The sequence below is a fragment of the Sinohyriopsis cumingii genome, chromosome 10 (genome assembly GCF_028554795.1).
Source record: "Sinohyriopsis cumingii isolate HCF-2022 chromosome 10, ASM2855479v2, whole genome shotgun sequence".
In the NCBI taxonomy this organism is placed as follows: Eukaryota; Metazoa; Mollusca; class Bivalvia; order Unionida; family Unionidae; genus Sinohyriopsis; species Sinohyriopsis cumingii.
Genome location: NC_142970.1, coordinates 95,897,484 through 95,923,675, shown reverse-complemented (window position 1 = coordinate 95,923,675; position 26,192 = coordinate 95,897,484). Strand labels below are relative to the sequence as shown.

The window sequence follows — 26,192 nt, the reverse complement described above, 5'->3', positions numbered from 1 at the left end:
GATTTTTTTCCATGTTAAATTTCCATAGTCTCCAGATTGTCCCGGGGGGGTCTGTAATGCTAATTCCCATTGTCCCTAGGGTATTCCTATTCACTACTCTACATACTCTAAATCAAGAAGTTCCCACAAATCCCACCCTGAAAATTGAGGAAACCAACATACAAGATACATTTTTATGGCAGCTTGCACAAATGCACCTTCATCTGTATAATATTACATATTTGGCAGAAATATACTACATATTTCAAACGATACAAAAATTATTTTTTTTCCGTAAATGCAGGTAGTTATCATTTTAAAATAATGCACTGCAGCGAGTAATGTTTTAGTCAAAAAGAACACCATGAATTGTGATCATCTAGCATGAGACTAACAGACTCTTTCCACGTCATGTCGTTGCAACCATATTGGCAGGCTAGGGACACGTTCTATTGATTTTATGTTGTGTCTTGCAAGCTGACTGCTCGTAGATCTATTTTACTTTATGTGCTGATTTTCATTCACTATGCCTTGTTGACAAAGAGAACCTCGGAAAATATTTATGACAAACCTCAGTATTCTACAAAACTAACAACTAGCTTGGCCACCATCTAGGCAAAAGGTATTTTTTAAAAATTGCTAATTTATACAGTGGAACAGTCTATAATCTTAAAATAAAAAGAACCACAGCGAACATTATTGTGTAGAACATGTCTTCTTCCTCTTTTCTACATCTGAGATATCGGGGGCCCCGAGTGGCCGAGTGGTCTAAAGCGTTCTCCGTTACGGATCACTGCCATCTCGCCTCTGCGCCGGTTCGAGTCTCTGATTCAGCCAGTGTGGGTATGTGAGAAAGCTAGCCGGTAGCTTCTCGTGGGTCGGTGGTTCTTTCCAGGGTTATCCCGGGTTCTTCCTCCACCATTAATACTGGCCGCCATGCATAGCCTATCGTGTGCTGAAAAATGGCGTTAAACCCCACAACAACAGCAACAACATCTGAGACATCAAGTTTTAAAAGTAACCAAAACTGCTTTATGTCACACACACACTCAAAAAAAAAAAAAAAAATCCTGGAAATGTTCTCACCCGCTTTGCAGGGCTTGCTTAACAACAGAGGCAACTGATATAATCCTCCCCACCCCACCCCACTCGTTGATGTGAAGAGAGTGTTTGTGGGTTTTTATTACGACTAAAAGCTATCTTTGAAGGCCAGACAGATTTTATCTTGTCTTGACAAGCAAATAAGATATAAAGATTGTTCTGGCTTCATGGTTAATAGCGAGCCCGCATGGCCATGTGAAAAATGTATAAGAAAGTTACTTATTTCATTTCTTTTTTGTTTCGTCCATTTTTATTTCAGTTTTTAAGTACGTATTCGTCTAGATTGGGGGTGGGGAATGTTATTTAGTAAAACGGGAATACACTTTCCAAAGGCCGGAAAACCCTGTTGTGGACAATTTTTAGTCCTCATTCTCTACAAATTTATATAAAAAAAAAAAACATTCAAGTTCAGTTACAAATATCTCCAACACTATAAATTTAGCTCACTTAGTCATAAAGTCAAGAGAGCTTAGGATTGACGTCATTCATTAAGATTTGCTTGTTACCGCTCTGAAAGCTGTATTTCTGATCCTTTTGTGATCAGACTTAGAATATAGGTTTATATGATTTGGACCCCCCCCCCCCCCGCATGAGTTATCTAATGAGTGAGATCCACGCATATTAATGGTGTGATTTTACATCGGATTGGCTGAGCGTGCTTAAATTCTGGAGTCAATATTTCTGACCCAATTTTTATCAAACTTTAAGTATTGTTTGACATCAAATTAACAGATGAGTGTTGGTAATTAACTTGATTTATGAATATTAACGAAGTAATATGCATCTGGCTATGACAGCCTGTTACCGCTTGATATACTGAGATAGATGCATAAGTATATTTTTGTCTCGACTGCTTGAGCATTTTGAGAAATATTACTTTTATGGTGGTGACACGGATGAAATTATGTGTCGAAGTCTTTGCATGTCAGATATGTAGGGGAAGGTGTACAGAAACATACAAATGTATGTGATACAGCTAGCTCTGCCAAAGTGTTGTGAATATCAGTACTAATTTCACGGTAATTCAAAGATTTGAATTATCTTCTTAGTCCAATAGGAATATGGAGATTCAAAATAAATATGCACGAGACACAAACATATTCAGTTGATAAGTCAAAATGAAGGTCATAAGAAAAGTCAGCGTCTCTCTAATTCATCGCTCTCGTATCTCCCCATCAACAGAGTTCCTGCGGACAATTTTAAATTGCTAAGGAAACAATTCAATTTAATTTACTGAGTTCAAATAAAGGCAAAGATTCTCAATGCGTACTATTGTTTGACCTGAAACGGTTCATTATTGAAGGATGGATGGGATGGCAGTTATGCGATGGACATGGATAACTTATCAAGAAAAGAAAGGTATCACCTGGCAGACTTTACAATTTTTATATTTTACATTTGCTTTTAGAAATTATTCTTATGTTCCTTTTTTGATACGTTGTTTAGCTAAGTAACTCGATGAACTGCATATTACCGAGTCGACACGTATGTCAGATGTTAAATAAAACGCTTTCGACAAGCAAGCATAAAATATAATATTTACAACAGAGTGATAACTGTTCTATTTTTGAATATACATCACAAAAGAATTGTAAAATACCTCGCTCTACCTGGAACAAGGTATAGCCGAAGCATTTGTTTGCCTATCAAAGATAATCAGAGTGTACTCCATCAGTGTTATGGCCCTTGGGTCGAGTACAGGGTTGTCTATATCTTGTGAGCATGTTTAAACCTAACTACCGTATAACTGTCAAATTATAAACGTACCAAATCATTAGTTGACAGGAATTCTCATTAGAATCATGTTCTATTATATATAACATGGTTAATTAAATACATGCCAAACCATTAGTTGACAGACTCTCGCTAATTAAACACAGACCAAATCGTAAGTTGACAGAAATTCTCGTTAGAATTATTTTTTTAAGATTATATATAACTATTATTATTTATATAATACCAAATAATTGACAGAACTTCCCATTATAATTATTTTTCTATTATATACAAATATGTCTAATTAAATACATAACACATCACTAGTTGACAGACTCGTCGCTAATTAAATGCATGCCAAATCACTAGTTGACAGACTCGTCGCTAATTAAATGCATACCAAATCACTAGTTGACAGACTCGTCGCTAATTAAATGCATACCAAATCACTAGCTGACAGACTCGTCGCTAATTAAATACATACCATATCACTAGTTGACAGACTCGTCGCTAATTAAATACATACCAAAATTTACAGAAATTCTGATCATAATTATTTTTCTGTTATATGTAACTATAGTTAATAAATACATACCAACTCATAAGTAGACAAAAATTATCGTTAGAATAATTTTTGCATGCATATAACTGTCGTTAATTTAAAAAAATACCAAAATAAAAGTTGATTTAAATTCTCATAAGGGTCATTTTCCTATTGCAAATAACTATTTATTATCTACTTGACCATAGAGTATTTAATTTTATCCTTTTTTAGTCAACGTTGTTATCGTCGAAATTTCTTCCAAGCTTTGTATTTATTATCATCGCCATCATCTTCACGTGCTTCTTGTTTCTTCTTCCACTTGTTTCAACCCACCTCTCTCGGGGACCCGAGTGGCCGAGTGGTCTACAGCGCTCTCCGTTACGGATCACTGCCATCTCATCTCTGTCTACGTGGGTTCGAGTCTCGGATTCGACCAATGTGGGTATGTGAGAAAGCTTGCCAGTAGCTTCTCGTGGGTTGGTGGTTCTTCCCGGGGTTTTCCCGGGTTCTTCCTCCACCATTAATACTGGCCGCCATACATAGCCTATCGTGTGCTGAAAAATGGCGTTAAACCCCACACCACCACCACCATCAACCCACCTCTCCCTCTCCTTCTTTTCGCTTTATTTTCCTCATGTAAGCAATTTAACTTAAATAGAAACGTTTAATTTCTTTCTTTTCCTAAACACTGTAACATCCGAAAGGTCAGTAGCCAGAAGTGTAAAACAAAATGGTGACGCAATCGTTTCTTCGTGAGCTTGCAATTTTAGCAACAAAGCTGCATCTTGTACAGTTATGTAAGTAGTACAGCTGATGTACATTTTACTGAATTACTCTCTTCCAGTTATCTGTTACAAGGCTTGTGATATTTACATACGCACGCAAGCATACATTCTACCAATCACATACGTGCATGCATTCGCTGTCTAATATGCAAATACAAACAGTAGGTTTGTGCAATTGCATGGATTATGTAACAATATGTGTCCATGCATACATGTATATATGCATCATTGAAACAGCAAACAATTTTGTTATAAAAACGCGAGTGTTCTTAAAGTGTCGTATTTGGTTAAAAATCTCTTACAGTTAAGGAACTACGACTTTTATCTTGACACAAGCTTGAAACAATGCTTGCGCACTTAATTTAATCGAGTGTAAGTTGATATCATGCCGATTATAGTAGCCAAAGATCGGAGTGCGAAGTCTGGATCACATGGTAAGGTCAAGTTCAAACGAGCTCTATATAAGTAAATAGGATCCACCCCCTAAGGGGAAAAGATGGCAGCAATGTTGAGGGTATCCGTTTTGCTTATGGGGGTGGGAGCAATCCTCGCACAGCAACCCAAAAGATGTGACACACCAAAAGCGTGGCAGGTAACCTCTTTCTCTCTCTCTCTCGTTTACCAGTTGTTTACTAAATTATGTTATCAGCATCGTTATTATGTGTAATTCATTAAATCGTAACCAATTTTGTGTCTAATTATAACTTGAAAAACAGAAAACCTAACTTTATAATGCGCACGCGTGTGTATATATATATATATATATATATATATATATATATATATATATATATACGGCTACAATTCACTTCCGCAAGATTAATATTGAATTTGTGAATTTTAATTAAGTATGGAACTTCAGATTGTTGATACATCAAACGAGTGTTAACCCTCAGGTCGTGACGGTTGTGTATGAATCATTTCATTATTTTATATTTTACCATTTCTGTGGTCCTATTTTAATTACTACCTGCCCATGTCATATTCAGTCCATCTTTGGAACTAAACTTAAATGATTTGGATTGCATAGATATATGAAAATAGGGGGTATCAATACTGAACAAACGATGAGAGAGAGAGAGAGAGAGAGAGAGAGAGAGAGAGAGAGAGAGAGAGAGAGAATATGTGTCAAGGCAATGAAACAAACGTATAACAAAGTGAATCATTCCTTTTCTTTCATCTTTATCTTGTAGCTGTATACCACTCCATAACAATACCTTGCAACTGTACACCACTCCATAACAATACCATGCAACTGTACACCATTCCATAAAAATGCCATGCAACCGTACACAACTCTATAACAATACCTTGCAACTGTACACCACTCCATAACTATACCGGTTTGGTTTTCTTATATTAAATGTTTGTTAAAGTTAATAAGCTTCTATAAATTTATAAAACGTAAATGAAATAAAATATATAATTGTCTGTTCAGGGTCAGATGAGCACGTTGAATTTCACGTCGAACAAGGTGGATCGTTTTATCGTGGTCTATGATGAAGCAAACGAGAGAAAACTCTTTGTGGAGGAGCAGATCGAAGTTGTTCCTGGGCGGAGGTAGAATTAAATTATGCGTACAACCTTACATTCAGTCGTGTATGTATGTATGTATGTATGTATGTATGTATGTATGTATGTATGTACGTACGTACGTACGTACGTACGTGTGTGTGTGTGTGTGTGTGTGTGTGTGTGTGTGTGTGTGTGTGTGTGTGTGAGAGAGAGAGAGAGATTAGGATTATTAACGTAGCTTTAACGATTTTTCAGTCATGATACTAAAATTGTTGTTATTAAAATCTGTAATCTCTATTTCTGGCGTACAAATATCTTATGTCACCTGTCTCCCTATTATCGGGGCCCCGAGTGGCCGAGTTGTCTAAAGCGCTCTCCGTTACGGATCACTGCCGTCTCACCTCTGTCTGCGTGGGTTCGAGTCTAGGATTCGGCTAATGTGGGTATGTGAGAAAGCTTGCCAGTAGCTTCTCGTGAGTCGGTGGTTCTTTCTGGGGTTTTCCCGGGTTCTTCCTCCACCATTAATACTGGCCGCCATGTATAGCCTTTCGTGTGCTGAAAAATGACGTTAAACCCTACAACAACACCAACAACAACAAAATCTCCCTATTATCATGTTTTTAATTTTCTTCCTTCCAGTAAATTATAATTGTTAATAATTGTATCTACTGACATTGTTTTAATGCGTAATGTGTCATACATCTCGTCATCTTTATTTTAATATATTCCTGCCCGAACACCATGGTATTCCTTTTTTTCTTTTTTTTTTTTTGTTGAACTTTACATTCAAGAGGGCTCTCAAAACTCACTTATTGCAACTGCAAGAACAAACTTAAAGACCTAATAATGTTTCCTACCTGAAATATTCTCAGCATGTTTTTTATTTTTTAATTTCATGGTGTTTGTTTTTGTAATAATATTATTATATGTTTGTTTTTTTATCTTATAGGTGTTGTCTAATGTTGTAAAGCGCTTAGAGCTTCTAAAGATTAGGCGCTATACAAAGTCATTATTATTATTATTATTATTATTATTATTATTATACCTACATCATAAGTTTGAACTCATTGATTTTTTGACAAATTTTTGAAAAAATACAATGCAATAAAATAACACGCCAAATTCACGTGCAGTACAAATCTCTTCAGCATTTTGTACGTGTATTAAATGATGTATTGTTATTGTTGTTTTTGTTATCGGAAGCTGTGTGAACTTAGTTTTCTTTGTATTCCTGTAGCAAAGCAACAAGTGCATTTTTCGAAATACATTTACTATACAATTGGTAATACCCGACGTTTGAGACAGAGAGCAAGAATGATGTTTCTTATAATCATCGTCGTTATCACGTTATCGTCATCCTGATAATGATGATTATATCGACGATCATGACTGCTACTGTTGTTGCAAGTAGTGTCATCATCTGATAAGTATGATGATTATGTCGATGATCATGATTGCTATTGTTGTTGAAAGTAGTGTCATCGTCATCATCATTGTCGTTATTATTATTATTATTATTATTATTATTATTATTATTATTTACAGTTTTTACGAGTATCTAATTCTCAACCGTGAAAATATTATGTATACGGTCGACCTAAGAAAGAACATCTGCACAAAATCCGTTCCCAACCCATGGCGTCCGATCGGAATTCCAGAAAATGCCACATTTGAGTTTGAATATAATTTGGGTGGTCCGAATGAGGGTTTTACTGCCCAAGAGTGGTCTGACAGAATCGAATTTGAAAAAAGTAAGTTTTATGAATCTACCGGTTTAAAGAGAAACATTTTGGTATGTTGTTTAAAAAAAATCCCTCTATGTTTTCTTTGTCTGTAATGATAATCACTATATATTTTGTCCTATTATTAATCAGAAAATGCTACACGTTGATAAGAAAAAGAAACGCATTTTTTCAAACGCCGCAATTAGAAATAGACGAAATTGCAATACTGAAAGGCAGAATAGAGGTTACGGTCACTGGTGGAGGTAAATGTCACTGGTAGCATGTGTAGAATTGTTTATTTTGATGGTAAATTAATTTCTATTGGACATATATCAGTCAATTTGGCCTGTTGGAGTCCCATCTCGCAAATAATTTATGCCGTAAAAATAAATTTGGTCTGTTGGAGTCCCTTACCGCAAAGAATTAGTACCTTAAAAATCAATTTGGCCTGTTGGAGTCCTATCCTGCAAAAAACGTATGCCTTAAATGTCAAGGTCAGTACACACTGTTTTTTTTAAATATCCAGCAATGGCGACATTAATAGAATGATTGTGGTTGGGGTGGTGGTGGTGCTACAGTAACGATGGTAACCGATGATTCGATTGACCATCGACTACAGGGTTAATGTAACGTGTGACGCAGTTTTGGTTAATGTTAAAGCATACGACCAAAAGAGATGTCTGACTCCCCTCCTTTCAGACAATTGTAAGATCACTATAGCTGAGTATGAAAACGCCCTTTTTCTAAACTGTATTAAGTGACGTGGACATCAAACTTTATGAGAGAAAAATGTGGATATCAACTTTCCTTAAAGAAAACTGACCTTACAAATTATTTCTTGACTGTACTGAATCATTTGTAACGCATGGCACCACCAGCAGTAATATCAGTTGTTATTCTCGTCATCATTGTTATTGTATTTGAGGTCGTTGTTTTTGAGACTCTATAAAATATCTAAGCTTCAAAACTTGTTACATATGACCACAATGGTGTTTGTACGTGCTTTTGGATATTTAATATGCATTTCCATCATATAGTGTAGAATGCATTCGCATAGTATATATTGTGACATTCATTTCGCATCTTATATTGTGGTGTGCATTTTGCAACGGATACTGTGGTATGCATTTTGCATCGTATACTGTGCTTTTCATTTCGCATCGTATACTTTGATATGTATTTCGCATCGTATACTGTGGTATGCATTTTGCAACAGATACTGTGGTTTGCATTTCGCATCATATACTGTGGTATGCATTTCGCATTGTATAATATGATTTGAATTACGCATCATATACTGTGGTTTGAATTTCTCATTATATACTGTGATATTTATTTCGCATCGTATACTGTGGTTTGAATTTCTCATCATATACTGTGGTATGTATTTCGCATCGTATACTGTGGTTTGAATTTCGCATAATATACTGCGAAAACGGTAAATGGTAAACATTCCAGCCCAGATAATCTTTGTTTTTGGTGTCCCACAGGGTTCTATTTTAGGACCAATTATCTTTATTCTATACACGCAGCCCTTATCAAGTGCTATAAATAGCTATCCTGTGTCCCTCCAGCTCAGGGCCGGCGCTACCATATAGGCAAACTAGGCAGCCGCCTAGGGCGCTGATTTCAGGGGGCGCATTTTTAATTTTTCTTTTACTGTTTATAAATTTTGAAATTGATATTGTCGGGGGTGGGGGGTGGGGCGCCAGAATCTAACCTTGCCTAGGGCGCTAGATGGTCTGGCTGGGTCTGGCGCCGGCCCTGCTCCAGCTGTGTGCTGATGATACTCAAATGTATAAATCTAGCTGTCCAAATGAAGTTGCTTTCACCATCCAAAGCATAAAGTCGTGCGTCTCCGATGTTAAGTCAAGAATGAGGTGTAATACGCTATAAATGAACGATAATAAAACTGGAGCCATGTTTGTTGACTCACAAAGAGTTTCTGAAGCCAAACATGTACTGGAATCAATTAATATCAGTGACATTCACATTAAATTAACGCAATCACTTGTAAATCTAGATGTTGCTTTAGATAGCTCGCGCTTACTGTAACAGCATCAGCACTGTTCACAGTCTGCTCACAGTTGATGCGACAAAAACTCTTGTGTGTTCATAAATACACTCTTGACTTGACAATTGTAACATAAGCCAGCCACTGTGTCTTCTACGGAAACTTAAAAAGGTCCAGAAACACTGCAGCTAGGATCATTGTTAGAACACCATCACACCACACCACTTCTTCACAAACTCCAGTGGCTACCTGTACGCATTAAAGTGAAGCCCAAAATATCTTCTCTCGATTACATTTCTTTGACTGCTTGTTGTCCAAAATACCTATCTGATCTATGTACACACTCCTGCAAGGAACACGCGTATTCTTATTATTCCCAGGGTAAAAATGAAGTCCTACTGACAACGTTCATTTGCATATCAGGGCCCAGCTACATGGAATGAACTGCCTCTCGATCTAAGACACAAGGAGACCATGATTACATTCAAGATGCTCTCAAGAAATACTTTTTCCACAGCAAAAATACACATGAATTCATCCATTTGTCATTATTTTTAGATTTAAACGGTATTGTTTACTTATTTTGTGTTTTTAGGTTATGCTGTGTAAATCGATTTCTTTGTCTCATGTTATTTTCTGTAATAATTAATGTTTATTTCATGTGAGACATCTTCATGTGTTGTCTATATGCAAACTACTCTTATTGTCATTATTATTATTATTATTATTATTATTATACTCTGGTATGCATTTCGTATCATAAACTGTCGTATGCATTTCGCATCATATAATGTGCATTTCGTATCGTATGCTGTGGTATGCAATTCGCATCGTATACTGTGATATGTGTTTCGCATCGTATACCGTGGTGTGCATTTTGCACCGTATACTGTGGTACTGTGGTATACATTTTGCACCATATTCTGTAGTGTGTGTTTCACATCATATAACATGGTGTGTATTTCGCATCATATAATGTGGCATGTATGTAAATATATACTGACTATATATTTCACTTCATATGCTGTGGCATTTATTGCGCTTTATCAACATGTTCATCATTTCCTTTTAAAGCTACATGAAAAGTCCAACACACACACACACACACACACACACACACACACACACACACACACACTTTGCGTCAAAGTAAGAAAACCAAACGCATCTGAGGAAAGGTCTGAGACCTCGACTTTTCTGAAATTATGTGACGGGTTATTATTAATAAATTATGATTTATCCCATGATGTTCTTATATATTTCAGTCACATCTTGGATCGGCGTCTTCAGCGTAGAATATTGTTATCCTGTTCGGGAAATACTGCTTCAGAATGGTGGCATTGACTTCTCCAATGTTAGAGATTTCTACAATGTCGTAGTGGGAATCCCAGACCCAAATAACTTCATTCCGCCAAAAGCATGCGATAATGCCACGTGGGCTGAGCCGCACGACAGATATTTGAAGTTTTTAATTTAAAGTATAAAGTATAAATGGCATTATTTTCTCACAGAATATTTAAGTGAGAAAACTGAGCTTTTTAATAAGATTTGTGCAGATATTTTTATGTGAAGTAGTTTGTATATTAATATATCATGTATATATCATCCAAAAGCGACCACAATGAACAAATGCACAGTTTTCACTGAATTTTGCGTACTTTGCTGAGGTTACGCAAATAGACATTAAATATATAATAATCCTAAATTATAAAATTCCCGCTGACGAGCTTAAAGTATGCGAAAGCGTGATGACAGCAAGCACAGACTAAACCTCCGTTGCGATATTGACATATCAACTTGAGTTGCTTCCCTTACACGTGTTCCATGATCCATCGGCGGACTGAAAGTGCAATTACTATTGTACGTAATATTGGGATTTATTACATGCATTATGACCTGTTATTCTTTACCTAAACAATATTTAAAATCAGTCAAAATGTATAAAATTAAAGAAATTTTAATTTGGGACAAATCATACAACATGTTAATAATAATAATAATAATAATAATAATAATAATAATAATAGAATTCATCTATCAATATTTATATATACAACTATATATTTTTATTATTTATAATCCAGTAAAAATGTATATAATATATTTTTTTAAAAAGGCGTATCACATTTATGCCATCGGCAGGGAATTGTGCAATAATATTTTTATTCATCATCATGAACATCTGCGAAGCTTACTCAATACTGTATAGTTGTGTATTGCGTCCAGTATTATATCTGTAATGATGTTAGTAATGCTGTTAGTAATGCAGTATGTAATGCTATCAGTAATGCTATCTGCATTGCTATCTGTATTGCTATTAGTAATGCTATCTGTATTGCTATTAGTAATGCTATTATTAATGCTATCTGCATTGCTATCTGTATTGCTATTAGTAATGCCATCTGTATTGCTATTAGTAATGCTATTAGTAATGCTATTAGTAATGTTATATGTATTGCTATTAGTAATGCCATCTGTATTGCTATTAGTAATGCTATTATTAATGCTATCTGCATTGCTATCTGTATTGCTATTAGTAATGCTATCTGTATTGCTATTAGTAATGCTATTAGTAATGCTATTAGTAATGTTATATGTATTGCTATTAGTAACGCTATTAGTAATGCTATCTGTATTGCTATTAGTAATGCTATCTGTAATCTGTTAACAATGTTATATGTTAGGCTATCTGTAATACTGTCTGTAATAATAAAACTGTTATCAGGTGACATAAAATCTTCAGCTACTCTCCCCGCCCCCACACAAAAAAAAAATGTGTACAGGTGTACAGGGCAGAATAGCCAAGTTATATATCATTTCTAGGTATATATATATATATATATATATATATATATATATATATATATATATATATATATATATATATAACATACCTTTTCGAAATATTACACGAAAAGAAGTTGCGTATTTGCAAAAAAAAATTCAATTGGCGACAGAAAAATATGAGGTTTTGTCTCAGCTAAAACAGGTTGTTTTTTATTTTGATTTGTGATACGTTTTGGAACAAATTCTAGTACATTGTCAAAACTGTTATGACGATCGTCAAAAATCAGTACATTCGTTTGTAGATTCTATATAAATGTTTTAACTTATCGTCGATAAAGACGGGCATATCAAAGCTGCTTTTGTGATAATTATATACCAAAACATCATGTAACATTTTAGACACATATCGTGATGAAGATTATCTGTATATATATCAATAAGTTCCTAGTATTCTACGTGTGCATTATATGAATTATATCAAACAACAAAACATGTAAGATGAATAACGGTTGTGTAGAGATGGTACACCTTGCATTCGTATCAGTGTGTAACGATGGTGTTATAGTAACAATGTGTTTGCGCGTAATATTGAATAGAGATGGTGATAATGTAATACCACATACGTATAACATTGGCAGAGATAATGGTAGTATGATAACATTGTATAGATGTTTTGGCTGTGTAACAATTGACACGTTGCAGTGTGTAGATATGGTATCAATATAATACGGTGTGTGAGTAATAATGTGTGGAGTTGTTCAGGTGTAATACAGTGTACATATAAATGTATATAGAGATGGTTCCAGTCTAATATTATCTACGTTTAACATTGTGTAGACATGATAAGATAATGCTGGAGTAGTATAGTGTAGGTTCAACATGCATGTAGAGGGTACCAGCTTAATACAATGTAATTTGTTGTGCTTGAGTTTTGGAGTCTTGATTGTTTAGTGGAACGATATTCATATTTCTAATCAGTGGTACTTTCGATAAGAATTGAGTGCTCGGGGTTTATCGTTTGGTTCCTTCTGTAGAAATTAAACAATATATGATACGACTTTGATGCATGACCGTTCAAAATGACTGCCATTTTTAAACTATCATTTTATTTGTTTTTACTTCAAAGAATCAAATTAATATATAGCAATTTTTTGCAAAGCTTATTAATGTTCTTTCGTCATTTATAAATCATGTTTTCAACTGGAATACCATAAAATTCTTTAATGATATCATAAAAATAACTTTGTGTGTGTGTGTGTGTGTGTGTGTGTGTGTGTTTTGTGTGTGTGTCCTGAGAAAAGTTAAATTGAGAGAGTGCATGTGTATCAGTATGGGCGTAACTCCAGTGTAGTTATTTCCCCTACTTCAGTGCCGGCAAAATACTCGTATCGTAAAGTTACTGCTGTAAATAAACAATTAAGAAAGAAAATAAATGTATCTTATTCCGTGTTCTGTTGTTATTACATGTGTTAATGACTTTCCCAAATTTTGAAAACTTTGAACATCTTGCTCCTTGACGACTCTGTGTAAACGATGCATTACCACTGTGTATTTACAGACTTAAAGATTTATTTACCACTGTGTATTTACAGACTTACATATTTATTTACCCCTGTGTATTTACAGAATACATATTTATTTAGCACTGTGTATTTACAGACTACAGATTTAGTTACCGCATTTTATTTACACGTCCATTTATCGCTATGCTAAGAGATATTCGTCATTATTTTTCCACTTCGCCCTTTTATCTTTGACAAATTGTCCTCATCGGCACAGTTCTTGCAGGCAATAAGTAGATCTGTTTGTTTATAAATCTATTTTCTTTTGAAGTTTCATTATTTCTTCCTTCTTTCTTCCCATAATCCAGTATTGTTTACACTGTTATTTCCTTCCTTCGTTTTATGTATGTATGTATGTATGTATGTATATGTGTGTGTGTGTGTGTGTGTGTTGTCTGGATGTGTGTGTGTGTGTGTGTGTGTGTGTGTGTGTGGATGGATGTATGCATCCATGTCCGCATTTGTCAAAATTTTGCTAATTGATGATGATCATGATGATGACATTAATTCACATATATTATAAAACAGTACAAATTAAAATTGCAACACGTGATTAATAATAATAATAATAATAATAATAATGCATTAATTCCACGTGGTCCTTGATTATTTATCATATGAGAGTGTCAGTAATAAGCTAATGTGGTTTGGTACTGATGTTGATCCTACGAGAAAAATAAATTCAGTTAGGATTATTATGCACGGCGATGACGTATGCCATATAAAGTGTACTCAGCCTGATGTCCGATGTTGAAATACAATTTCTAATTTACCAAGCAAACTTTGATCTATTTCAGTTAGGCCGATGTCCAGTGTTGATATAAGATATATAAACCTATCATTGTTTTTAATAGCCTTGACTTTTTGTTAAAAATGTTTTGTTTTTTTACCTCTTGTCTAAACTTTTTTTTAAAAGTAGGTGCAAAATTAAACCTAGAAGGTAAATCTGTCCAGAATTTACACGCAGTATATGCAAAGGATTTTGAAGTAGAACTTTTGACTGAAGTCGATTCTAACTGCTACAACGCATTTATCTCAATGTTGTTTCCTATTAAAGTTAAGAATGTGTGTGTGTGTGTGTGTGTGTGTGTGTGTGTGTGTGTGTGTGTGTGTTTTGGATTTTAACATAGCTTTAAAATAAATTCAGTCATATCGCTACGATGTCTGCAGTGTGGCAGTTTAGAATGATATCTAGCACTAAAGCATGTAGCATGATGTCCAACCCAGTCACATTACCCTCAAACCACGTCGACCAATCCTAACACTAACCTCTTAATGCTGAGCTTCTAGCTTTGTTGACATTCCTTAGCCCCATCCCAGGATGTATGGCTGGTTAGAGCGTAGAAATGACACCCTGTTTTTCTAAAAGTGAATTTGATGTGGGATTCCCCCGTCCTTCCCTGAGGTCTGTAAGTGTAGTTGTTAGAAAAAAATAATGCGTTATAAAATTATTGCAGGGTTTTTCTATTTTTTATCCATCAAATCTGTGAGTTTTATTATCCCATGAAGTTAAAAGGTGTACTTTCTTCCCTTTGTCCGGGCTGACAGTGGGCCTGATTTCCACCAGTTACTTCGGATTGGGGTTGTATTATTAACCCAAAGGCTAGTAACGGCCCTGGGTTAATTTCCTTCCGCTTTTAAAGTTATTTTGATTATTTTAATTGACTTTGCCAGAGTCTTTCTGTCCGTATTGTGTTATTTGTAATAATTTTTTTAAATATTTTTTATATATTTTTTATGTATGTATGTATGCATAATGTTTTGTATGCTAAATGACCGAACGGCTTATCTAGTTCAAATCTATGTTTTCTTCCTATCTACTATACCCACAAAAATAATAACTGTCTGAGATGTATTATTGGTTGTGTATGCATGTAGTGTGTCTGTTATAGGAATATATGCCATAGCATATAGGGGTATGGGTTTTAGGTATTGTTTGCTTGATTTCAATACAAGGGTTTCCCACACATGGTGGTGGGGGTCATTGATTTGCTTTAGGTTTTATTTGGTTGTGCCATAGCACAAAAATTTCATTATCAATTGGAGATAGATGAATTCCTTCATACACTGTGTGCTGGGAAAATTTTCTGTTATTTTAAGTTTAAATTGAATGTACTGTAGCACATAATTGTTGTATTCAAAGTGGTTGAAGTTTCTATTATGAGGATGTAATGGCAACATCATTTATAATTTAAGTTTTAACTGATTGTGCCATAGCACATAATTCCAAATCAGCTTCTTTTTCTAAGTTTGTTCTGAAGTTATAATGGAAGTCCCAAGTTTCCAAAGTTGGACCTCTCTGGTTGAGATCTCCACTATATTCTGTTGAAAAAAAAAAAGAAAAACGACAATTAAAATTTAAATTATTAAATAGTCTTTTAAATAAAAAAATTAAACCAAATGTGTTTATATTGTCTAAATTTATAGTGAAGATTCCAAATCTTAGAGCCCCTTCTAGGGAATCAAAGCTGACCTCTCTGGTTGAAACCTGCACCACACTCTATTCTAAAAGGAGAAAGATAATTTGTTAAATATTTTACTTAGTGAAAAGGTTTGAGTCTAATGATATAGGGGAGATTCCAGGTTTCAGAGTCCCATTAGGGTGTCAATATATGACCTCTCTGGTTGAAATCTCCACCCTATTCTGCTCTGGAGAAACAAATGTTCTTTTTAGGTCAGTTTAGAATCAATTATTTCTATATAAAAGGATCTATGTGTTGGAGTTAAACTCTAAAGTTATAGTGGAGGTTCCAATTCTCAGAGTCCCATTTGGGAATCAATAAATGACCTCTCTGGTTGAAATCTCCACTACATTTTATTTTAGAAAAGTATAATTGAGCTTCTAGCGAGGCAGCTGTTTGTACCGTTTGTATAAGTCTTTGGTATAACTCTGCCGGGGTTCGAACGGGCGACCTCCCGCATCCGAGGCGGACGCAAGAAAGAGATGAGTTGTTCTATCTAAATATAGTGCCCCGGTAGAGGTTTAAGAGTTAAATTTTCTGCCTTAATCTTGTGCCATGGTTGAAATGAAAGAGTTGAATTGTACCTAAATCTTGTGTGCCACGGTTGAGATGAAAGAGTTGAATTGTTGTACCTAAGTCTTGTGCCACGGTTGAGATGAAAGAGTTGAATCGTTGTACCTAAGTCTTGTGCCACGGTTGAGATGAAAGAGTTGAATTGTTGTACCTAAGTCTTGTGCCACGGTTGAGATGAAAGAGTTGAATCGTCCTGATTCTTCTGCCACTTTAACCTTATGCGAATATACCTCTCCATGCATGCAAAGATCAATATCACAGAAAATATAATTATCATATATATTGTATGACGATAAGTTGATGATGATTATGGTAAAAGAACGAATAAGAACGAATAGAGATTAAAAACGAGTTACCGAATGAATGAATGAATGAATGAATGAATTAATTAATTAATGTAGTAAAACACATGTAGCAATGATATGAAGGAAGGAAGGAAGGAAGGGAAGGAAGGCAAATGATCAACAAAATCCATTCTTAACTACATTTTTTACAGCGTGCACTCCTTCAAGCGCTACAGTGTCCTGAATGATGCGTTTCTTACAGCTTTAATACGCGAGGTATGCGCAGGGGGTGTCAAATTTACCTGGAGTTTAACTAAATTACTTAGGAATTTTATTGGAAGAAAAGCAAAGGAATGTCTCCTTTATCGATTCATTCAAGTATTTATATCATGTTTACTTTACCCAAATTCACTACCAAACGTAGTTTAAATACAGCCAGCAAAATAACTAATTAGGCAATGTATGTATCCAGGACGTGGGCGACAATTTTATAAATTTAAATATTTCAAAGAAAAACAAGACGCTGTAGTTTTGCATGTAATCCAGTCATAAAGAAAACTGTTATTATTGTTACAGATTGGTAAAGCAGATTACTCGTACTCTTGCAACCGTATACGTGGCTAAACACATCAATCAACTGTCCTGCTGTTGACAGTTTTGAGATGCTCCCTCACGTGTGTGTGTGTGTTCGTTAGCCCATGACACTCAGGTAGTGAGCAAATCGCTCACTTAGTCCTACAGTCGTACTATTGAGATGTGATCAACAAAGTTTGTACGTGTTTAACAGAGTTCAGAAAGTGGATGTGGATTTTTGTGCTCAAAATTATCAATCTTACAACTTTATTTCCCCGAGTACGGGAAAGAATGTTTCTGAAAATTTAAAATTCGGCACGGATTTACTTACTAGGAACAGGTGGAGATATACTAAGTAAATAGCACGGTACCGCTTACCGGTTGTACAGGTAAGCTGAATTTATGTACATTTATGTAAATTGAATTTCGCAGGTGATCAAGGTTAAACATTTAGAATAATTTACATAGCTTGTCCACGATAACAAATAGCCTGTGGGTTTCAAATACTTTTGCATAACAAAAATTAACAACAACGTAAACAACAACAACAACAACATAATAATAATAATAATAATAACAAACACAATAATTGTAAGAGTAAGGAATCCTAAGCAAATCGTGCCTCTCAACACGACTTACTTAACTGACCATGTATACACTCTCTATGCTGTGCTGGAGTCCGTTTTTTTCGTCTGTCATTCTGTCTATTTTCATTATTTTCATATGCTAATATGCACACATATTATATGCGACTGTGCCCTATTATTTTATTTTCATCTCTATCAATGACAATATGATATGGAAAACCATAATTCGCAAACCGTTCGTTGAGTGAATAGTTATGGTGCACGTGCTTTCTGCTTGCATCATCTTATTCTCTTCTCTAATGTTAAATCTTACGTTAAAGTATTTAAATATATTATGGTGTGACGATAGGTAAGGCAACTTAACTCTTACGCATTGCACCATGCACACGTGCACTGACGTATTTGTCTTTCATATCGTATCACTCATACTTCCCATAACAAAGACTTTTCAGTGACATATTCATGAAAGCTTTTTTTTCTTCTGTTGAAAATGAATAAGATTTAGGTCAAAGTGACGCAAGGCCATCAGCAGGCTCCAACAGAACAAGCCCCAATATTTAAACTTCTCTTTATCCTTTATCTGTGGAAAATATTTTATATTCCTGATCATTATGCATGTTTGTGTTTTCTTTCTAAAGTCTTGTCTAATATAAAGAATGTCATATAAACTGATCAGCTATGCTGAAATGCGTTTTCACCGTGTTTTCCGGCGATATCTTTTTGATTTGTAATCTAAAAAGTGTCGGTGTCAAAGTTTGCTCGAGACATCTATCTCAAACCTTTCAAAAGGTCGCATATGAGGAGTTCCTAAACTTGACGCTGCTGATCAGGCGACAAATTGGCACATGTCGGTAAGCCACTCCCATCACCTATGTCATGTAGAATAAGCAAATGTAAATTTGTATGTTCGTATTGCATTACAACTGCTCGTGACAAGATTCCGCCAGAGTACATTATCACAAGAAGGAATGCAAGAGAAAAGCATCTACCCCCTTGATTTTTGGTTTGGTCCTTTACATCACAGCAGCACATGTAGGTTTTTTAGTGCCGAGGAAATTTGAGTAAAATCCCTTGCCCAAGGACACACCATGGTATCTGACCAAGGCTGATTCGAACCCGTCCTCTGTCGGTCTCGAGTCCATCAAGCTAACCAGTGAGCCATCCCAGTGGTTCATGTTACCAGCCTCAATCAGTGGATTCCTATAGGAAGAAAAAATATTCATTCGAGAAATATTGCAATGCAAACAATTTTTTCTCCTAACGCACAATGTATATAAACTGCGCTTTGTTTATTTAATTACTAAATCGAAAAAGAATTTAGGCGTACGTCGCAAGTCTAAACGTTTAGCTACGAGAGAAAAAGTAGCAAAAAATATTCTTTCCCAGACGAGTAATACCCAAATAATGTAGCGGTCCCAATTGTCCAACCGGACCTCTATAGTGACTCGATGAGATGTTTGCCATACGAGATCAATATCTGTGGAATCTTTGCCATAGCAGAGTTAGTGACTATGTGAGATATTTGCCAGAACAAAATTCTGTAAAGAGGTATACAATAGATTACAACCCTCCAAATGAGACATTTATAAAATATGGTGACGTTTCTGATTGGTTATCAGGTTAGTCAGTGTTCCAAAAAATCCTAGATAAAATAAATCCAAATTTTATAAGTGTTCCTAATGCTTTTGGCCGACCACCAATTGTCGTACAAGTTATTAAACTATGACCCTAGCACGCAAAGTATATAAAAGCGGCACGAATTGTCCGCTCTGGCATTAATGCATTACAGTACTTCATACAGCTCTTGCACCAGTACATTACACAACTTTGTTCGTTACATACATGATTACATGTATCGTTTATGCAGTGTTGAAATGAGTTGGACATGCCGGTAATAATCTAATATATGGACCTTAACGAGACACACGGTCAAGGAAGATCTCTCAGAGTCACACTTGAGTATGGTTGAATGAGTCGATGGGAGTCACGGTTGAGTGTGGATGAAAGAGTATCAGAGTCACGCTTGAGTATCGATGAATGAGTCTAGCGAACAGGCGTAAAGGCGAATTATGTTTAATTTCTGATAATGTATTATACTGAAACCACGTTAAATATTGGGCGTTGTTCCGGACACAATTTGTTTTTCTCTATTTTTCTGCAAAGAAAAATATGAAAACTTAAATTTCTGTTCCGTTACGATATGGAGCCCATTTGAAAAGGTTTCCATAGATGTCCTAAACAAACGTTTTCATTGACACTTTTCTAACATATTTAAAACAATAAAGCTATCGCATACAAACATGGTAACTACCGGCAGCTTCTCAAAAAGGTCGCATTCAATAGACCAAACTTGTCATATACAAATAGGGTGAATACCATACGATTAAAATCAGATCTCCAATGTCCTAAATGGGAGATTAGAAATCTGAATTTAATCAGATCGGGCGAATACAGCCAGCTTCTCAAAACGGTCGCATCCAACAGACCCGACCTATCGCATACAAAACAAAGCGACTTTAAAAAGGTCGCATCCATTAGACCAGGCTATTACAAAAACAGCTTACCTCTCCATGAATATTTTCAGGTGATTCTGATTTTGTTCATTTCTCAGGGATACCTTCTAGAAGCCAATATCCATACCTTCTTGAAGCCAATATGCATACCTTCTTGAAGCCAATATCCATACCTTCTTGAAGTCAATATGCATACCTTCTTGAAGCCAATATGCATAACTTCTAGAGATCAATATTCATACCTTCTTGAAGCCAATATGCATTCCTTCTTAAAGCCAATATGCATACCTTCTTGAAGCCAATATGCATACCTTCTTGAAACCAATATCCATACCTTCTTGAAGTCAATATGCATACCTTCTTGAAGCCAATATGCATAACTTCTAGAGATCAATATTCATACCTTCTTGAAGCCAATATGCATTCCTTATTGAAGCCAATATGCATACCTTCTAGAAGCCAGTATCCATACCTTCATAAAGTCAATATGCATATCTTCTTGAAGCCAATATCCATACCTTCTTAAAGCCATCATGCATACCTTCTTAAAGCCAATATGCATACCTTCCAGAGGACAATATGCATACCTTCTAGAAGCCAATATCCATACCTTCATAAAGCCAACATGCATACGTTCATAAAGCCAATATCCATACATTATAGAAGCCAATATGCATACCTTCTTGAAGCCAATATGCATACCTTCTTGAAGCCAATATGCATACCTTATAGAAAGCAATATGTATACTTTCAAGAAGCCAATATGTATACCTTCAAACGCCCCTGCCTCTTAATTAACAAATTCTGGTATATGTTGTGTGTGTGCGCGCGCGCGTGTGTGTGTGTGGTGATTTGGATTTCTAACGTAGCGTTAAACAATTTTCAGTCATATCGCTACGATGTCTGCAGTGTGGCAGTTTAGAGTGATGTCTTTCACTGGGACATCATGCCGCAGACATGTGGCATTATGTCCCACCCAATCACATTATCCTTACACCAGGCCGACCAGCCCTAACACTAACCTTTTAATGCTGTGCTCATAGCGAGGTAGCTGCTGGTATCATTTTTGAAGTCTTTGATATGAGACGGCCGCAGGCCCGGCCCTAGGGCAAGGCGAACGAAGCAACCGCCTTGAGCCCCGCGCTTTCAAGAAATCAACTCCGCAATGCAAATTTTTTTTAAACATGGAGCCCCGCTCATCGCTTGCTGCCTTGGGGGTTGCATGTTGCTTTGGGCCCCGCACATCCTAGGGCCTGACCTGCTCGACCGGGGTTATAACCTGCAACATCCCGCATTCGTATTTGTTGATCGTAAGTATTGAACTAAAGATATAATATATCTAAGAACTGTTACTTTCCCGCGGGCAGCATGATCATAGATCTATTGGTATTGTTCTGGGTTTGAGAAAACGAGAGTGTACGGTCGTGTAACCAACACATCAGAAGAAAAATACAGAGAGTGTACTGTCGCGTAGCCAAAACATCAGAAGATAGATGCAGAGAGCGTACTGTCGCGTAACCATACATCAGAAGATACATACAGAGAGTGTACTGTTGCGTAACCAACACATCAGAAGATAGATACAGAGAGTGTACTGACGCGTAGCCAACACCTCAGAAGATAGATACACAGTGTACTGTCGCGTAACCAAAACATCAGAAGATACATAGAGGGTATACTGTCGCGTAACCATACATCAGAAGATACATACAGAGTGTACTGTCGCGTAACCAACACATCAGAAGATAGATACAGAGAGTGTACTGTCGCGTGACCAACACATCAGAAGATAAGTACAGAAAGTGTACTGTCGCGTAACCAAAACATCAGAAGATACATACAGAGTGTACTGTCGCGTAGCAAAAACATAAGAAGATAGACACAGAGAGTGTACTGTCACGTAGCCAACGCATCAGAAGATACATACAGAGTGTACTGTCGCGTAACCAACACATCAGAAGATAGATACAGAGAATGTACTGTCGCGTAACGAACACATCATAAGATACATACAGAGTGTACTGTCGCGTAACCAAAACATCAGAAGATACATACAGAGAGTGTACTGTCGCGTAACCAAAACATCAGAAGATAGATACAGAGAGTGTACTGTCGCGTAGCAAAAACATCAGAAGATAGACACAGAGAGTGTCCTGTCGCGTAGCCAACGCATCAGAAGATACATACAGAGTGTACTGTCGCGTAACCAACACATCAGAAGATAGATACAGAGAATGTACTGTCGCGTAACCAACACATCATAAGATACATACAGAGTGTACTGTCGCGTAACCAACATATCAGAAGATAAATACAGAATGTACTGTCGCGTAACCAACACATCAGAAGATACATACAGAATGTACTGTCGCGTAACCAACACATCAGAAGATACATACAGAGTGTACTGTCGCGTAGCCAAAACTTCAGAAGATACAGAGAGTGTACTTTCGCATAACCAACACATCAGAAGATAGATACAGAGAATGTACTGTCGCGTAACCAACACATCAGAAGATAAATACAGAGAGTGTACTGTCGCGTAGCCAAAACATAAGAAGATAGACACAGATAGTGTCCTGTCGCGTAGCCAACGCATCAGAAGATACATACAGAGTGTACTATCGCGTAACCAACATATCAGAAGATACATACAGAGAGTGTACTGTCGCGTAGCCAACACATCAGAAGATAGACACAGAGAGTGTACTGTCGCGTAACCAACACATCAGAAGATAAATACAGAGAGTGTACTGTCGCGTAACCAACACATCAGAAGATACATACAGAGAGTGTACTGTTGCGCAGCCAAAAACTTCAGAAGATACATACAGAGAGTGTACTTTCGCATAAAGAACACATCAGAAGATAGATACAGAGAGTGTCCTGATCAGAAGATACATACAGAGTGTACTGTCGCGTAGCTAACACATCAGACGATAGACACAGAGAGTGTCCTGTCGCGTAGCCAACGCATCGGAAGATACATACAGAGTGTACTGTCGCGTAACTAACACATCAGAAGATAAATACAGAGAGTGTGCTGTCGCGTAGCCAAAGCTTGAGAAGATACATACAGAGAGTGTACTTTCGCATAACGAACACATCAGAAGATAGATACAGAGTGTATTGTCGCGTAACCAACACATCAGAAGATAGATACAAAGAGTGTACTGTCGCGTAACCAAAACATCCGAAGATACATACAGAGTGTACTGTCGCGTAGCCAGAGAGAGTACTGTCGCGTAACCAAAACATCCGAAGATACATACAGAGAGTGTACTGTCGTGTAGCCAACACATCAGAAGATACATACAGAGTGTACTGTCGCGTAACTAACACATCTGAAGATAAACACAGAGAGTGTCCTGTCGCGTAGTCAAAACATCAGAAGATACATACAGTGTACTGTTGCGTAACCAACACCTCAAAAGATAGATACAAACGAGCTGATACAATTTAAATTTCAACCGTGGGCAGGATAGAAACGAAAACAACTTTATTAAGATTTTCGATCGACTTTGTGAACATTCAATGTACATAAAAAAGAGAATTTCAAAGAAACGGACTTAATAAAGAACATTTACAATGTATACGGGAAATAATAAGTTTGGTTTTAGCCCATAAATTCAAGTACTCAGTAATCAAGCAAAACTTTTCACACACACACACACACACGCTACATTTTTGCAACATCAAAATAAAAACTGACTGAAGCGCCTTTCTCATGTACCTAATGGCCAAAGATGTACAGATCTATGATTCAGTACACGTATATGCTTAACACATAATTAACACTTCAGTATTTTATTTTGACATACCGATTAATAGCACATGGTTTCCATAACTGTGATATTTAATATTCATAAGGTTTATTAAATGCTTTCATTAATGTATATAATTTACTGGGAGTCATAAATCACGGCTTAGGTACGTGTTTTGTTACATGCGACCGGTAGTCATTCTGTCCTAATATGAAACATATCACCTGGTGCATGTCCATCACCTGTTATATATTCTGATCATAAACGTGTCTTATTCTGAATTCATGACATGGCGACGCTTACATATGGCCAAATACAACGACATCCCCACCCCCACCCCACTCCCGTTTTGCATTTGGGTGTGAATGTTTCTTTGTTGTTTTGTTTTCTTCACACGAGGCCCTTGCCAGAATGACAGATTTATTGAGTCTTGGATTGCCTACGCTTGGAAAAATGGAACAAGGAATGTAATCATGGAACAATTCAAAACATAACCAGATGGACGGACCGACGGACAGTGGTATATGTATTATATATCTCTTCCACATTCGTGGCGGAGTATATAAATATCTTAATGGAACAAGACATCTCCTTTACAGCAATGTAAACGAAAATCAGACGGGAATGATGGACGGACAGACAGACAAGAGTAACTCTTTAATCCACGTCCACATTGGTGGCTGGGCGCCAAGAACAAAAACAAGAGTATATTTAAGGGCATATAAAGGGGTTTTATTTCAGTTTTAAAAAATCGCTGCAGCAAAATACAAATACGCACTCCAGTTTAAAGCATTTCATGAGAATTACTCTACATTTCAAATAAAACTAAAAAGAAGAGATCATCCATCTGTTTCAAACGACGACGTAACTGACTGGAAGACTGAGAAAGTGTTTGGAATTGCTTTCCTTTGACACTCATGTAAGTTAAGCCATCAAGTATTTTTGTTGACCTGTCAATTGGTCAAGATGGGAAACAAACGCTCTTTGGCATAGTATGTCATCCAAGTACCGAAGTCCAAGGCATCTACCTTTAGGGAATTTATGCGCCTACTCATTCTGACACACCAGTCAATTTTCTCAGCGACGTAATGCATGTGCCTTTGGAAAGAGATGTTGTTTCACTTATTCGTTTATATTCAGGGTGACTACATGGTTTTACGTATACATGGTATATCCAATGACGAAAAGTGAATCCAATATACACATTTTCTTACCTCAAAACACTAATATGAAACCCATAAACGCCACGTTTTAAAAGTATTGTTGGCACGTGAAAACACTTGCTTTTCTATATTCCTATCGATAGTTCCTAATCAGAATTTTCACCCAAAATCCCAGAATAGAATCATTTTAATACAAAATTGAAATCGAAAATATGTTGCACGGCTTTAAAAGAATATAAGTTCACCCAGAAGGAAAGAGGAATCGACGTCAAAGGATTGTATAAATATTAGAAATGGGAGGGGCGCTGGGTATAAATATTTATCAGAGTACCCAGTCAGATGGAAGACTAACAATTTATAATTGTATGCCACCCGCTGAGGACACCAGGCTGGGACAATGATTATAAGTTCACTGTTCCAGCACCAGTGTATAAAGTAAAGCTTTTTATTTCGATTACGAAGCGATACGAAGACATTGTACATGAAATTTAAATGATTGTTTGAGAGTTATCTGTACTGACCCCAAAAAGAAACATTTTCTTTAAC

General features: G+C 36.3%; 2 protein-coding genes across 6 annotated transcripts in view; both read left to right on the top strand.

Moving 5' to 3' along the window:
• Positions 1 to 4,541: 4,541 nt before the first annotated feature.
• Positions 4,542 to 13,614, top strand: LOC149790610 (mammalian ependymin-related protein 1-like). The gene is made up of 4 exons (XM_089972719.1): positions 4,542 to 4,717; positions 5,564 to 5,685; positions 7,186 to 7,391; positions 10,644 to 13,614. Exons 1-4 carry the CDS (start codon positions 4,622 to 4,624, stop codon positions 10,853 to 10,855), a joined length of 636 nt encoding a protein of 211 aa, XP_089828845.1. The 5' UTR covers positions 4,542 to 4,621; the 3' UTR covers positions 10,856 to 13,614.
• A 4,137-nt stretch (positions 13,615 to 17,751) lies between these two features.
• The window catches only part of LOC149790609 (microtubule-actin cross-linking factor 1, isoforms 6/7-like), a 376,630-nt gene continuing 368,189 nt past the window's right edge, over positions 17,752 to 26,192 (top strand). For all 5 annotated transcript variants that reach the window (XM_089972718.1, XM_089972715.1, XM_089972716.1 and 2 more), the window contains exon 1: positions 17,752 to 18,008. The gene's annotated coding sequence lies outside the window, so the exon portion shown is untranslated. The remainder of the gene's footprint in view (positions 18,009 to 26,192) is intronic.